Source organism: Balaenoptera physalus (genome assembly GCF_965194825.1).
Source record: "Balaenoptera physalus genome assembly, chromosome: 6".
NCBI classification, from domain to species: Eukaryota; Metazoa; Chordata; class Mammalia; order Artiodactyla; family Balaenopteridae; genus Balaenoptera; species Balaenoptera physalus.
This window is the reverse complement of record NC_138885.1, coordinates 20210047-20227133: the sequence shown is the minus strand read 5'-3', so window position 1 is coordinate 20227133 and position 17087 is coordinate 20210047. Positions and strand designations below refer to the sequence as shown.

The 17087-nt window shown below is 46.9% G+C and overlaps 1 protein-coding gene across 9 annotated transcripts in view; it reads right to left on the bottom strand.

Moving 5' to 3' along the window:
• MGAT5 (alpha-1,6-mannosylglycoprotein 6-beta-N-acetylglucosaminyltransferase) overlaps positions 1 to 17087 on the bottom strand; it is a 374663-nt gene that overhangs the window by 91010 nt on the left and 266566 nt on the right. For all 9 annotated transcript variants that reach the window (XM_082465860.1, XM_082465863.1, XM_082465859.1 and 6 more), the window contains one exon: positions 16646 to 16779. In XM_082465860.1, the coding sequence (XP_082321986.1) occupies positions 16646 to 16779 (134 nt within the window). The remainder of the gene's footprint in view (positions 1 to 16645; positions 16780 to 17087) is intronic.

The window sequence follows — 17087 nt, the reverse complement described above, 5'->3', positions numbered from 1 at the left end:
GGGCTGCAAGCCAGATTTTATGAGCATATGCTACTTATATGATTTTTATTTAAGTATGAAATTGTATATAGATGCTAAATATGATTTGAGAAGCACACATATAACTACATTTAAAAAAAAACCTTCTCAATTGGTTTATCAGTTTCTCAATGGTCATAATACCTCTTCCTGTAATAAAATGATGAATTCTGCTTCCAGAAACACTGTACATTGTAAATGATGCTCCCAATCTGTATTTTTGCTATAAAACCCTTCCACCAGCTCTGTCCTTGCAGGGCCTGTTTCCAAGTCTCAATGACATGGCTTTGTGCTGATGTAGAAGGTTATACAGGGTAAAGTCCACAGCTTCAGTTCCTACCGAAAATTATTCCTCGAGGATTCCAGCTGGACTGGGAAGCCACCTGGGTGCCAACTCACAGAGGCACCTCGTACACCTGGTCCCCGTGGCAGTGTAAACAGCACCAGCAAGAGGTCAAACTTCCTGCAACCAGCCCAACACACTAGATCAACTTATTTGACTACCATACTCAGATTTATAATCTGAGTTGCTCCTAACCTCGTTTTAAAACAATACTTCTACCTGGCATTTTTCTCCAAGAAACAGCCAGAAATCCACACTTCTACTTCCTTCTACTGCCGTGAGTTTGCTTTCTTTGCTGAGTTTCTAAACAAGGGATGATATACGGACCACAGGGACCCCATGTAAAGGCATTCCCTTTTCGCTGTGTCTGAGCCCCTCTCTGGCAAGGCTGATGGGGAATGAACTTCATTCTCCCAGGACAAAGGCAGGTAGCCTCAGGGACCTTTACTCCTCAACCAAACAGACATCCAAGTTCTCCTCCCCCCAGGAAGCTTTCTTTGAGGGGGGACGGTGGTGACGTCCTGGTCAATCTCTCCATGGCTCTCAAGTCTCCTGGGACTGCACATCTTCAGCTGGGCTGAGATGTTGCAAGCAGGTGTGTGGGACCACCGCCCCGCTCAGCCTCTGCTCTCAGGATCTCTGCGTTTAACAGGGTAGCTACGTCCTCCTGGCCCAAGCAGCTTCAGCCTGGCGTGGCCGAGCACAGATGTGTGCCGTCTAGCTGTGACTGCGCTTTTGGAAGAACTCGAACGATGCCTAGAAGTCTCATCTGAAACCATATTCCTAGAAGCTGTCCTTAAATAATGTTCTATTTGAGGGAAACATTATATCAATACGATATCTCAGTTGTTCTTACAAATCTGTGCCTCACATTCAGAATGGCACGCCTTTCAGACTGTTATAAATTCACAGGCATTATGTCCCTCTCTCCTTTCGAGAATGATCTTAACCCCTTCTTCGCTTGAAAGGAACAGCCTCCCAGCACTTTTGTAACTCCCCTCTACACGGTCCTCTGGCCGCGCCCCATGCTGCTCAGCAAGCACATGGGTACCTGAGGCCTGCTGGTCACCCTGCTTCTCCGTGGAGCACGGCTTCCACACGCTTGGCATCGCTCAGTGGCTTCTGCCCACAGTCAGCCGACACTCTCTGCTCTGCTCTCAGACAGCAACTTCTTCACCCATCCCTAAGCACCATTGTTCCCATACCGGTTGCCAAACTATTAGGGTTGGAGTAATAGTAAAAAGCCTCGAGGCAAATTACAACCACAACAGCTGTGTTTACTAAGAGCTACAAAGGAATTCATCCCAGAGTTATGAGAGCAGGCAGGCAGTGACTCGGAACCTTCCAGAAGCACCTGACCCTCAGGATGATCGCTGGCTGCCTCAGCCTCCTGATACCCCAGCTGGTCCTGGGTTTTGGAGGGGACCCTCTATTGGGCATGAGGGGCCTCTTTTCACCCACAAGACTTTGATATGTTTTCTTCTCCCAGCTGCGGTAATTTACACTCAGCTGTTTATGCCTCTGTGGGAGCTGCCAGTCACCGACAAGAGTAGGCAGCTCAATAACAAAAAAACAAACAACCCAATCCAAAAATGGGCAGAAGACCTAAACAGACATTTCTCCAAAGAAGATATACAGATGGCCAACAGACACATGAAAGAATGCTCAACATCATTAATCATTAGAGAAATGCAAATCAAAACTACAATGAGGTATCATCTCACACCGGTCAGAATGGCCATCATCAAAAAATCTAGAAACAATAAATGCTGGAGAGGGTGTGGAGAAAAGGGAACACTCTTGCACTGTTGGTGGGAATGTAAATTGATACAGCCACTATGGAGAACAGTATGGAGGTTCCTTAAAAAACTAAAAATAGAACTACCATATGACCCAGCAATCCCACTACTGGGCATATACCCTGAGAAAACCATAATTCAAAGAGTCATGTACCAAAATGTTCATTGCAGCTCTATTTACAATAGCCAGGTCATGGAAGCAACCTAAGTGTCCATCATCGGATGAATGGATAAAGAAGATGTGGCACATATATACAATGGAATATTACTCAGCCATAAAAAGAAATGAAATGGAGGTATTTGTAATGAGGTGGATGGAGTTAGAGTCTGTCATACAGAGTGAAGTAAGTCAGAAAGAGAAAAACAAATACAGTATGCTAACACATATATATGGAATCTAAGGAAAAAAAAAAAAAACAGGTCATGAAGAACCTAGTGGCAAGATGGGAATAAAGACACAGACCTACTAAAGAATGGACTTGAGGATATGGGGAGGGGGAGGGGTGAGATGTGACAGGGTGAGAGAGTGTCATGGACATATATACACTACCAGGTGTAGAATGGATAGCTAGTGGGAAGCAGCCACGTGGCACAGGGAGATCAGCTCGGTGCTTTGTGACCGTCTGGGGGGGGTGGGATGGGGAGGGTGGGAGGGAGGGGGATGTGGGAGGGAGGAGATGTGGGAACGTGTGTATATGTGTAGCTGATTCACTTGGTTATAGAGCAGAAACTAACACACCATTGTGAAGCAATTATACTTCAATAAAGATGTTTAAAAAAAAAAAAAAGAGTAGGCAACTGGATGGTGGTTCTCCAGAGGGGCACCAAGAAAACTACTCTCCACCCCTAGGGCCCACAAACAGCATCCTAACCACCTGCGACAAGGCCTGAAATTCCACGATTCATCGTTCACACTTTTGGACCATTGGTGACCTCTCGAAGTATACACATTGCAGTAAAAGGAATGGCATCAAAAGAACTATCATCCGTACCTTAAGGTGGATTGGTTTTTTCTAAACGTTTCCGAGGCTTTATCACCTGTGAAACTGACGCCCGTAAAATTGAGGTTATGTGGAAGTGCTTTGTAACTTCTCAAACTCCTACAAATTCTTATTTGAATCACTGGATTAGAAGGCAAGCATTCTTGAGAGACTTCAAACTGGAACTGGTACCAGGTGACGGCACCCTTGCACGGATTAATTTAGGCAACTCGCTATGACCATGGAAATAAGAGGGTGGGTCCTTGGGGGATGGGCCTGGGGCTAGGAGCACAGGATACTGCCTGGTAAAACAAGGGCACACACATCTTCTACAGCACGAGGCGGTGCTTGGCTACATGGCAGCCGTCCACCACGCGTGGAAAGGAAGCGATTAAGGTTTTACTGATCTAGGAAAATTTTGACTACCTAGTGCAGTGTTTCCCAAACTCGCCTATTTAAAAGAATCACCTGGAGCAACATAGCATTCCCAGGTCCTTTCCCTGGAGGTTCTGATTCTGAGGAGGGCCCCTTACATCAGGACGTTTAACAAATTCCCAGGTGGAACTTATGATCAGGCAGGTTTGGTTAACACTGACCTAGATTCTAAGCACTGACTTAAGCTTTCCTGCGTTTTCCTTGGAACAGAGGCTGGAAATCATTTTAGCAAAAACACCCCCATAAATCACTGCTACCCTAGAGGACCAGGCCAAGTCCCTGCATGGCCCTACAACAGAGCTGCTGCTTCGACTGTAGCCCTGAGAGGCTCTAGCAGTTGGGTTGAAAGGAGAGGTTTTCCCTCCCGGGTAGGAAGGAGCCTGAAGACTTTATTACATTATACATGAGCAGTAAGCCGACTGGCTCCAAGTCCCAGATACACAGTCGATGGCCATGCATTCTTCCCAGCCGCCCCAATCGCCAACCCAAAGGTTGAAACTCCGTTTCAACTACAAGACCACTTGGCAGATGTAGCTCTGGCAGTATGTTATCAGGGCTGGGCTCTGACCAGAAGAAAAGCTCAAAGCCTCACATACAGATTTCAAGGACCTGGGCTTCCTGCTGGAACCACAGGCTGCAAATGGCCTTCATCTTCCCCTCAAACTCCCCTTATGCCTCACAACTTGGCAGACCTCCACACAGGCCATTCAAAGGATGACGTGGCCCAGATGAAACATGGAATTCATTCTTCCATTCAACGTTTTTTTCTGTCACTTCACCCTCTTCAGAGGAAACCTACTCCCTGAAAGCAGGAGACAGAAAGGGTGGCTTATTCCTAGCCTCCCTAGGGCAAGGTCACAATCTCAAATACCTCTGGGGGCCAAGCAGGCCACGGAGGTTAGAGATGGCCCCAGAAGGGCTATCGCCCCTGGAACATCCCTTAACCCATACGTGGAGGCAGCCGCTACTCAGCTCTGCCACTCTTTGGCACATGAGGAGCTAAGAGTCCAGCGGGCCACACCACCCACATTTTCAAGAGAAACTGGGGATTCTGGCTTTTCAGATGAACCTTCCCAAATGGAAAATTTCCCAATTTAAAAAATGTTGTGCTGGGCATTCCCTGACGGTCCAGGGGTTAGGGCTCCATGCTTCCACTGCAGGGGGCACAGGTTCAATCCCTGGTCAGGGAACTAAAATCCCGCATGGTGCGCGGTGCGGCCAGAAAAAAAAAAAAAAATGTTGTGATGGCTAAACAAAAATGTTCATGGGGTAACCTACATGGCAAAAGAATCTGAAAAAGAATATATTCTTTTTCAGAAACATATATATACATATGTGTGTGTGTATCTATCTATCTATCTCTCTCTCTCTCTATATATATATATAAAACTGAATCACTTTGTTGTACACCTGAAACTAAAACATTGTAAATCAACTATACTTCAGTAAAAAAATAATAATAATAATTAAAAAAAATGTCCTGGGGCTTCCCTGGTGGCGCAGTGGTTGAGAATCTGCCTGCCAATGCAGGGGACACGGGTTCGAGCCCTGGTCTGGGAAGATCCCACAGGTCGCGGAGCAGCTAGGCCCGTGAGCCACAACCACTGAGACTGCGCGTCTGGAGCCTGTGCTCCGCAACGAGAGGCCCGCGCACTGCGATGAAGAGTGGTCCCCGCTTGCCACAACTAGAGAAAGCCCTCACACAGAAACGAAGACCCAACACAACCAAAAATAAATAAATAAATAGATGAATTAAAAAAAAAAAATGTCCACGGGGACTTTTCCTCCTTGGAGTGTTTTCTCCTGTCTTCCACCTTCCTGCCCTTTTCCACCCGCCTTCAACGAACACATCCTCTCTCAGTACACTTCAGGCAGCCCGACGTCCCCTGGTACCAGGGACACCTCTCCAAAGCCCTGCCAACGTTCCTGCAGCCAACAGCAGCGGGGGGGTTAATGGCTTCCCAGGAGGCCTGCCTCATCTCTGGACGGCACTGACGGTTGTTATGCTTCGCCTGATCTTCCTTGAAAGCTCGGCAAGTTCATGAGCAGCGAGCAGCCCGTTTACTGTCCTTTTTTGGGTCATCCAGGACCAATCTGATCCCTCATCTGTTTGCCGCCCCTTTGGAGTTCTCACCCGCCCACCTGCAGCCTCAATCAGGCTTGTTGTTTCCAGGCCAGGCACGCCAGTCTCTTCAAGCAGTCTTCCTAAAGCATGCTCCGCGTCACCCCACATGGTACTCCTTCCAATCAAAAGGCTCTGACTTGGCTAGCTGATAATAATAACAGCAAAAACTAACAGATACTAATGAATACCAGGCACTGTGTTAAGAGCTTTGTATTTATTAACTCATGCGATCTTCCTAAGAACGCTAAAAAGGGGTGCTATTATTACCACCCATTTTACAGATGAGAGAAGAGAGGCACAGGGAACCTAAGGCACTTGCCTGCAATCACACAGCTGGTCAGGGCAGAACCAGGATGGAACCCCCATCAGAGTGACGGCCACACCCTGGAGCCCACCAGGTGCTCTCAAATGGATGGGAACACCAGTCCTTCATTCTTTACCACTGAAGGTCTGTTATCCACTCTTGGCAGCTCCCCACACTGTTGACTCACATAAGCTTACCGTCAAGGACTTCCTGAAATCTCTTTTACACACACGAATGCTGTGTCCCAGCAACCCCGTCCTTTTCCCCAGGCAGCCGGCTTTATGGATTCTGTGCCTGGCCTGGCCCAATTATCCCGCTGCCCTATTTCTGACGGCCCATAAACTTGTCCTGGAGGTGACCTTCCCTGTGCCTTTGCTCCTGAAAGAATTAGAGGAGGCCAACAAGGAGTTCGGATTACAGAATCACGGAACTCTGGGGAACAAAACCAAAGGATATCCAGGCCTCTACCTCATTTTGCAGATGAGGAAAGTGAGACCCGGAGGGCAAATGAATTCCAAGGACAAGGAGCCAGCGAGCGGTGCAACTGAAATTAGAATCTGGGCATCTGCTTTCCCACCCAGGGTTCCTCCAACTGCTCCAGACTGTCTCCAATCCGTGTCTCTGGGCTTAAACGGAAGGATGACAAGGAGGATATGCTCTCTCTGACCATCGACAAGAAAACCTTGGTGGGTTTAAGATGACAGCGGAGAGCTGGCCGAAACAGGGGGCAGACCGCTAGGACGACGACATGGGGAAAAGGCCACCCAAGGCTCTCTGAGCTTCGAGTTCACAAGTTCACTCCTCACACACCGACGAGCTCACATCAGATGCCACACAGGGTTAGGTACGGTCAGCACGTGGCCCACGCTATTTTCGAAAAGTCCTTAAGTCTCTTGGACTGCAGCCCTTAAAATCTTAAAAGCCACTGATTCATGCCTGACGTTCTCTTTGCATTTGGTTTCTCTTCCTTCTCCTCCCCCCACCCCACCCCCAAGCTCGTACTTGAACGTGGGAAAAGGCTCTGCAGAGTGACTGCCCTTTATCGTGGGCCAGGCGCTAAGCCAGGCAGGACGGCATGCACAGGGGACTGAGGCTCGGCCAGCAGCCGCCCTGGAGGGGCACATCTGCACGGGACATGGAGGTCCTGCCTCTAGGCAAGTGTGGTGTCGCAGGGATGGTGATGAGGTCTTTTCTGATTGACTCCCCGACCCCAAGGAGAATAAACTGGGGGAGATACAGGGATGCTTCTGAATGCTCTTCTGGTTGCAACCAAAACCGCAAGCTGCGATCCCAATACATTTTCCAGAAAAATCTCAGCAGGACGGAGCCCAATTTCGTTATTTCAAAATGCACAGGCCAATTTGACTGAAGGTAGGTTTAAATGTATCTGGTTTATCTCTACCTCATCTGGGAAGAAAAGTCTGGCCAAGTACCTTAAAGAACAGGATGACAAGGTTTAACCTCTTACAAAAATGTGTTCTTTTCAAGGATTTCAGTACGTCCTTTAATGAAAAAGGTCTTCGGCGATTCATTAAAACAATATACTAAGAGCAGTTAAACCCTATTACAAAATAAAACGGCATTTCTCCAAACAACTCCCATTTCCAATTTTGCATTAATTTAAGCCCAAATCAACGAAATCAGTGAGCTAGATAATGACACAGTTTTCAGTATGGGATTCTATCTCAGACTCAGAGGTCACCTAGTCTAGAGACTTTCAAGATTTATTTTTGGTTGTTTAAAGCAGTTGAACCCTTTCTCCCAGTGAAATTTGACTGGAAATCCAAATCTATGCCACAGATAAACCAGAGCTGCTGTGGTAAGTGGGGACCATATCGTGCAGCCGCCCCTCTATTTCCCACAGGAGCTGGTCCCCAGGGCCCCAGCGAACACAGGTGAATAATTATTGATCTCATCCAGGGCTTAGCAAACTTTTTCTGTAAATGGACTCAGAGTAAATATTGTAGACTTTGTGGGAACACATAAGGTATCTGTCACATATTCCTTTGTTCTTATTTACTTACTGTATTTTTTATAACTTTCAAAATGTAAAAACCATATTTAGCTTGCAGGCCATAGGCCCACAGGCCACTGTTTGCCAACTTTGATTTAATTTAATTTTTAACAGCCTTACTGAGGTATAATTGGCATATAATAAACTGCACATTTTTTAAACTTGTATCCACGGCCACATGTGCTTTCTAAAGGCAATATAATGGCTTCTGGCAACATCATAACAATGAATGTTTTCTCTCCCAGATGCTTGGTTTCTGAGGCACCTTGTACAGAATAACATATTCAAAAGCCTGTTTCCTCCCCCCACATGGTCATCTGTTCAAATTTTTGCCCTCCAAGAAAAAAACTGCACACGTTTAAAGTGTACAATTTTATAAGTGTTGACATATGGATATAATGTGAACCCATCACCACCATCAAGATGGCAGATATACCCACCCCTCTCCCTCAACCCTCTCTAGGCAACCACCCATCTGCTTTCCGACACCATGGATTAGTCTGCATTTTCTAGAGTTTCGTATACACAGACCCATACGGTAGAGACACTTTTTTATGTTTGGTTCTTCCATTCAGTGTAATTATTTTGAGGTTCGCCATGTTGTTGGGTGTATCAATAATTCACTCCTTTTTACCAATACCTTCTTCGTTCATACAAGGGAGGAAAATGAGGACGGAGGTGCTGCACCAAATCCCAAAGATGACGGCAGAGCTGGCCCAGAGCCGGTCCCAGCCTCTTCCCAGGTCCTCTCACTACTCATTTCACCAGGGGTTTTGAAAACCTCTTGACACAGGTAGAGCTCCACTCCTTTTCCTTCAAATCCCTCCTTCCAGCGTCCCTCAGACAAGAGCACAGGGCAATGCCCAAAGCAAAGCACATTCCGAGTCGCACCCTAAACTCCACATAAAAATCAGCGTTCAAAGAAATCAAAAGGAGATTCATCCACCCACTAGTTACCACATGCCAACCATGTGCCAGGCACCACGCTGGGTAGAACAAAATCATAATGATTCCTGTCCTCAAATCGCTTAATTTCTTAGCAATTAAGAAGAGACTGACAGAAGAAGATAAATATGATCACAAAATGATTAAAATTACATAAAAGAAAGGAAGAGGATGTTGTGATACAGATGGGGAGAGGCGACGTTTGGTTGAGGGCATACACGTGGGACAAGGGGGCCCTAGGAGGCGAGGGTTGCGGGGTGCCCGGGCAGGGAACAGCCTGCAGAGGCTGAGCCCCCGGGGTGGGGGAGTGGTACCCGAGGCCTTGCGTAGCCAGAGCCTGGGGAGCAGAGGGAGAGCAGTGGGTGCAGAGCACATGTGGCTTACTTGCAGGGAGCCTGCTCTACCCACTGACCGACCGGATCTCACCTGGAACGCAACACACTCGAAGCTTACAATGAAGCCATTGGAGGGGTTTGAGAAAAGGAGGAACAATCCAATTTACATTTTTAAAAAGATCACATGGGCTGCTGCTGTGTGGAAAATGGATTAAAAGGGGCAGGAAGGGGCTTCCCTGGTGGTGCAGTGGTTAAGAATCTGCCTGCCAATGCAGGGGACACGGGTTCGAGCCCTGGTCTGGGAAGATCCCACATGCCGCAGAGCAGCTAAGCCGGTGCTCCACAACTACTGAGCCTGCGCTCTAGAGCCCGCGAGCCACAACTACTGAGGCTGCATGCCACAACTAATGAAGCCCGCGCACCTAGAGCCCGTGCTCCGCAACAAGAGAAGCTACCTGAATGAGAAGCCCGCGCACCGCAACAAAGAGTAGACCCCGCTCGCTGCAACTAGAGAAAGCCCACGTGCAGCAATGAAGACCCAGTGCAGCCAAAAATAAATAAACAAACAAACAAACAAACTTAAACGTGGGGGGGGGCAGGAAGTTAAGATGAGAGAAGGGAAAGGTTGTATTACATTGCTGTTTGCAGTTGTATGGATTTATATCCTATAAGATGCATTATAGGCTTACAAACTTGTTCTCCTTCATTTGCGCATTTGCACTTTAGTTTTGAATGGTTGTTAATTATATCGAGATGCTTAAAACATTATTAAAGACTAAATGCAATATCATCTCTTTTCTAATGCACTGCCTAGTATGCCAGGAAATGTCTCAGAAACAGAATTTCAACTTACAGTTGATTTATCAGAAACTTGAATATAGGGTAAACATTGAATGTGAGAAGCAACCATAGTAGTGTAACATTTTTATTGAAAAAAAAAAAAAGGTAGTTCTGTGGGATATCTGTTTGGAAATTTCATTGTTTAATAATTGAAATGTGATAATAAAACTATATTACAAGTAAAAATAAATCATCCTTTTCCCTGTTCTGGGGACTGTGGGTATGGGACTACGTGTCATTTTAGGGGAAGCTTTAAAACCACAATCTTTCATAAAGAACAGACTTGTATAAATCAACTATACTTCGATAAAATTAAAAAAAAAAAAAAAAAGACTTGTGGTTGCCAAGGGGGAAGAAGGGTTGGGGAGGGATGGATTGGGAGTTTGGGAAGAGCGGATACAAACTACTATATATCGAATGGATAAACAACAAGGTCCTACTGTATAGCACAGGGAACTGGGATCTATATTCAATATCCTGTGATGAACCATAATGGAAAAGATTATGGAAAAGAATGTATGTATATGTATAACTGAATCACTTTGCTGTACAGTAGAAACTAACACAACATTGTAAATCAACAATACTTAATAAAAAAATAGTAAATTAAAAAAAAAAACAAACACACAGTCTTTGTCATCTAGGTAAAAAGAAATTTTCTAAATTCAGGTGAGACTAGCTGACTTCGGTTGCTGCCAGGGCAGGCTAGGACTGGGGCAAGCCAGGACCCTGGGGTCTGGAGCCAGGAACACTTGGAAGTGCTCAAATCAGGCGTATTTACTCTGCAGAACTGGCTGCGAGGCTGTTGCTGAGCTCCTCATCTGTGTGGTAAGCACCCGGGAGCAATGTTTTGCCTGTTGCACCAGTATTTGTCCAGGGTTCCTGCTGTGCACCTAAGTCACACATGCAGACCTTGCTTCCTGGCTTCTGAATCCTGCTCTAAGCATGGACTCCCCGATGGGGGTGGGCGTGAGGGGTGCAGACAGCCCCTCCAGCAAGTGGCAGCAGGGAGGCAACTTTCCAAGAGGGGTGGGGGCCAGAACCTTGATCCTGGTTCTGGATTTGTCATGCCATGGGCTGCAGAACCTCGGCCAAGTCCCTCCATCTCCTTGAGTCGGTTTCTCCTCTAGAAAGCAGCATGGTGAAGGAGGTAACAGCTGCCCTTGCTTCCTCGGAAGGAATCATCATGCACCTCCCTAAATGATGGCTCTGAAAGGCCCAGAGACACGTAAACACCGCACTAATAAGGCTCTCTTTTATTATCAACGCGTTAGTTGTCGAATAAGTGGTAGCCTTTGCTGATTGCCTACTACTAAGAGGTGCCAGGCCCAGGGCTGGGGCCTCTGTCTTTATAGTAACAGAGATTTTAGTAAAATCACACTTCATTTTCCATGGATTGCTTATCCATCGGTCTGAATTATACAGAACATAACCAAGAACCCCCAAAACAAGCTAAAAAGACCCCTGATGAGATCCAACAGGGACTGTTGGCCAAATGTGTCCTCCCAGAGAGACTTGGTTTACGTGGGACACGGTGTAATTCAGGGGTCAGCAAACTTTCTCTATAGAGGGCCAGATAATAAATATTTTAAGCTTTGCTGGTCCTACAGTGTCTATCACAACTATACAACTCTGCCACTTTAGTGCAAAAGCAGCCATAGGCGATGGACAGGTGTGGCTATGTCCCAATAAAACTTTATTTAGAAAGACATTTTTCACTCAGGGGCCAGAGTTTCAAAACTGGAATCTGAATATCTGGGCGCAGGCTTGTATTTGCCAGTTCCCCACAGGCTCTATCCTGCACACCCCCAGTCTCACATCCCCATCAATTCTATGTTTCCAATCTGACCCCAATAATGATATTAATAATAGCAGCAAACATTTATTTAGACTTACTCTGTGCCAGGCCATTTTCTAAGCACTTTACACATATTATTGCATTTAATCACTACAGAAACCCTATTGCCATCATCCCCAGGAAAAATGAGGCCAAGTGAAGTTAAGCAACTTGCCCAAGATCAGGCAGAGGTGGCAGAGGCAGGATTTGAACCCACGTCTGTGTTCTTGACCACCACACCCTACTGCCCAGTAGGCACCAACTGTACACACCAGGACGGCAGATGACCAGGAAGACACCCGGCCTACTACTCACCGCAGGTCTGCCCCCCTTGAAGGGGCCAGGCACCAGAGACTAGCAGTAGCAATGTTTGCAAATGTACAGAAATGTGCTTAGTGGGAAGTGAGACTTGGGGGGGTTGCCTGGCACCAGGCTCTATAGGAGTAAAAAGTAACATCACAGCTGGCAGCCTCACAGGAGGAGCAGGAAGGCCAAAGTAAAGAGGGAAAAGGGATGATTTACTCACTGACTGGCCAGCTACTCAGGGCCCAGCACTCTCCACAAGCCCAAACATCCCAAGGCCTTGTGCTTCGATCAGCATCACCTGTGCCTCACCTGGGTGCTTTCAAGAAATGCGGGATCTCGGCCCCGCCCCAGAAGGTCTAAATCAGAGTTAGCAGCTTCTAACAAGATCCCAGGTGACTCCTATGCACTATGAAGGCTGAGAAGCCCCGCTCTACCTGGTACTTGTCACTGACCCCATTTCCCCGGTCAGGCATCTAAGGCTCAAAGTGGTTAATTACATCTCACACTGGTGAATTGCAGGCTAACCTCGGAACTCCAGCCTGTGGTTCAGCAGCTTTGCTTATTCCCTGGAGGGGCTCAAAGCAAGGCCTTCAGAACAGTTACTTTAGCAGCAGGTGTGTATCAAGAAGTAATAAGAACATCATGGTGGGATCATAAATATGTAAAATGCTGACCCACCATCAACAGAAGCGTCAGTTGTGCTCAGGATACTTTTTTAAAGAAACATGGAAATAAAGAATACAGTTAAGCAAGATTTCAATTACTTCTAATTTCTACAATTTTCAAAATCCCTTATTTTTACAAAATTGCCTAATTTTTCACTCCCTGATGACTTAAGGTAACAGGATGTTGAAGGACTTTGAATTTGGCCACACTGGACGGACTTCTCTCCTTCTAGGCACATGTGTTAGCTGATGCCAATGACCGGACTGCAGCAGGGTAGATAGGGAGAACCTAGAACTGTGGGCTATCGGGCTAAGAAAGAGATTTGTACTTGGAATCAGGCTGTATGCCGTCCCATTTGATGCTAAGGGTCTTGGGTAATGATGCTTCCTAAGTAGGCATCTTTGGGTTCTGGAATCAGACAGCGAGGTCCCGTCTCTCCCAGCCACCTCTCCACTATGTATTATAACATGAGGACAAGACCACAGGGTACCTCAGCCATGAACTGGGGGCCAGTGGGGGGAGCTGAAGAGTTAGCCCACGCCTCCTTAGCCTGTATATTTAACAGACTGTATTTCTTGATAGGCACTTGGAAGGCTAGGGTCCCTTCCCTGGAAGGCAGGGAAGACATATTTTAGAAGACACCCTTCATATGGCTACAAGGAACAGAAACAACTCAGGATATTAGAAGGGAACAGAGTGGGATAGACATGTATGATCTGGAAAAAGAAAGCTTCCAGAAACTCCAGCAACTACTCTCTCTCTCTCTCCAGGCTGTGTGGGTGGTTTCTGTCTGTCTGCCTTCCTAGCCGGCCCCTGCAAAGCACCCCACATTTCTCACGGTGGTACCTCTCCTCCCTGTGGTTCTGCTGCATCATCCTCTCAACAACACCCTCTCCCCTTTCCAAATCAGTCCTGCTTCCTCATCACTGGACTCCTGGAAGGCTTTTGGGTCTCATCGCACCTCTGGACGCATCCTTTTGACTTCTGCACCCACGGCTCACTGCCCTCCTACTTTCCAATGTCAAGTGAAGAATCCCGTTGATCTAGCTTGGCTTTCTGAGCCAGAATCACGGTAGCCAACCACCAATGTCCTTCTGCCTTGGGTGAGAGGACAACCCCCTGGACCAATCGGCGAAAGGTGGAGGGGTCATGGGGTGGCATTCCCCAATCACGTGCCTCGGCAGGTGGGGAGGAAGTGGAGTAGGAGTGATAGCATAGCAGCTGTCTTCAGAATTTCAGGGAGCCCTAGAACCTGAGGGTGAGGGAGGACGGCCCAAATCATCTGGTCCAAAGCTGTGCCAGCCCACGTGTCCCCGCTGCAATCCCAAACCTCCCAGGACTGACAGTCTTGTTCCCCTTCCCAAGGATGTCTGGTGGGGTGGGAGGAGAGAATGGGGCAAAAGATTGGAAAAAAATACACCAACCTTCCTGCTAGCTAAAGCCAGCGTTGAACGTGACTGATTTCTATGCACTAGGTACTACGGGATGGGGAAGTTTTGAAGAAAGAAACTAAACTCTCATATACTGTGCTGTGTTCAGAAGTCTGAGATGATGTCCTGAATTCATGTGAAAACTTTACAGGATTTTTCATCTTTTGGGGTCTTTTGCATCAAAGAATGCTGGGTAATAATAATGTATTAAAATGGAAACAACACCCCAGATTTTTGGTATTCAAACAAATTCTACTGTAGACTCACCATTTACTCAGTCTTTGGTAATACTTGAGTGATGCACAGCATGGGGAAGGTCAGGTCACCTGTGGGGTTTTGGAGGGATTTCCAACCCTAAACCACTTAGGCCAACACGGTTACTACTTTTGGGATTCTGACTGGCATCTAGAAAATCATCCTTTTACTGGCAGCATTACTTTGTCCAAAACGCCTTCAGAACCAATTTAGTGTTTTATTTTTCTAGGGAAACTGAAAAAGCTGCCAGAAGCACCTAGGAAGAAGCTGCACTTGGGTCCAAAACAGAAGTGTATAATTTCAAGGTCAAGTCCACGTGGACATGCAAACTAGTTTTTTTGAACAGGTACAGGAGGGAGAAGGGAGTTACAATTTTTTTTTTTTTTAAGAGCCCAAGTCTTCCTAAAACCAGCGCCATGATCCATTCTCTTTACAACGGAGCTGAGAATGAGAACATCCAATGTGCCCTTTTCAACCCAAGTTCACCTGAATGTCAGCTGAAAAATGCTCTGTTCACACAGGGCTGATTCTGACACAAAGGAAGCAAAGATATATAAATTCATGGGAACATCTTAAATAACCATTTATAATCTCAACTGATTTTATTCTACTTGAGAGGAGAAAATGTGGAATAATACATTGGGAAATAAATCTTATTAACCAGCCCTAGTTTCTCAGGCTTGGCACTACTGATATTTTGGGCCAGATAATTCTCTGCTGTGGGGCTGGCCTGTGCAGCAGATGTTTAGCAGCATGCCTGACCTCTACCCAGTAGATGCCAGGGTCCCTGCCCTCGATCATGACAACCAACATTGTCCCTTGACATTGCCAGATGTCCCCTGGGGGGTAAAACTGTCCCCAGTGGAGAACCACTGTACTGAACTAAGACAGGATTCTAGCTGTTTATAGCAAAGAAAGTTATCTGGAGATAAATCAGCTTCCCCGGAAATAAATCAGCTTCCCCGGAAATAAATCAGCTTTCCTGGAAACAAGCTGATGTGTTGTCCCTTCCACATAGTTAGCATTTTAGAACTGCAAAGGGGGTGGCAATGTTTTCCCTTTTCTGAACACGGGGTCAGAAAACCAAGAACAGGGAATCCTTCACCTGCACATCATATGTGCTCTCTCAGTGATCAGATTTCTAACTTCCTAAGTAAGGGAGACAGGGTAACATGAGCACAGTTCCTGAGCATTCCAGAAAGTGATTAACTTTTATATTTAGGAAGAGGCACGTTTTCAAAGTCCTGGAGACTGTTCCATCTTGTACAAACACGTCCTCCAAAATACTGCAAAATTTGCATACTAAGGCGGACTTTCCTTATAAAAAGACTTGCATGCCATGTCAACAGGTCAGGCCCCAATCCGGTTCCTCTTCTCTCATACCTTCCCCAGATGGGGCCTGGAAATAAATAACCCAGGAGGACCAAGGGGCCCTCCAAACAGTCCAGTGTTCTTGGAAAACCTGGCTCAGCCTGTGGCCAAGAATGTTGTTTCAACCAAGATGTCCCCATGTAAACTGCCTGTGGCCAACCCAGGCAGGCATCTCCCTTTCCCACGTAGTGGAGTACCGACCACAGCACTGACCACAGCCAAGAGGATGCAAGGGCCACTGCCCTCCCCAGGCAAAGGGAGCTGCCTCCCTTTACAAACCATTTCACAGAGGGCAGAGGAAATGAGTCACTTGGCAAAGGGTCTCCTTGTGCAATGCTTTGCTCCAGAAAGGTATCCAGCCCCTGTGAGGCCCTGGCTTCTGGAAGCAAGCAGAGGATAGGAAAGGAGCCAAAATGCAAAGAGTGAGGGCCACTGCTCTGCAGCCACTGTACACATGAGCAGGTACATACAGCCTGTATCAGACCCCCAAACGCCGATCAGCCCAAATCCCTGCATGTTCTGTTTTACTTCTAAGCAGACCCCGTCAAGCCGTGGGCACTTGGCTTGATTACTCCCTGGATCAAAGTTAAATTACGCAACAAGCTTCTTTTCAGAGCGAGAGGCACGCACAGACTGACTCACCTTCCAGAAGCTATCCACTTTGCCGTACACAAGGGACTGGTTCTGCCTCTTGATTTCGTTAATGTGGTGGATATCGCTGGAGTTCAGGTGCTGCTCGACCACGAACCCCAGGAAGCTGTTGTCTGGCGTGTGAGCTGGTGTGGAAAGGACGGGGCAGGGCAGTTAGGATTCAATCGGCAAGAAGAAACACCAACAATTACAAATGTCATGTAAGCTGTCTCAAACATATTTAAATGTTTTCATTTCACCCTGTTCTCTTACCTGGGAGGAGCGAGGGGTGGCCTGCTCCCACCCAGCCCCAGCTCAACCTTCACGGAGAACAATCCTCTCCAGGATGGATTAACCCAAGCCCAATCCTGCTTTTTTCAGTGGAAAGTCCATCTGTTTAAAAACCATTCAGCTGGGTTCTCCCCTCCTTCCTGTTTGCTCAGCCCAAGGCTAC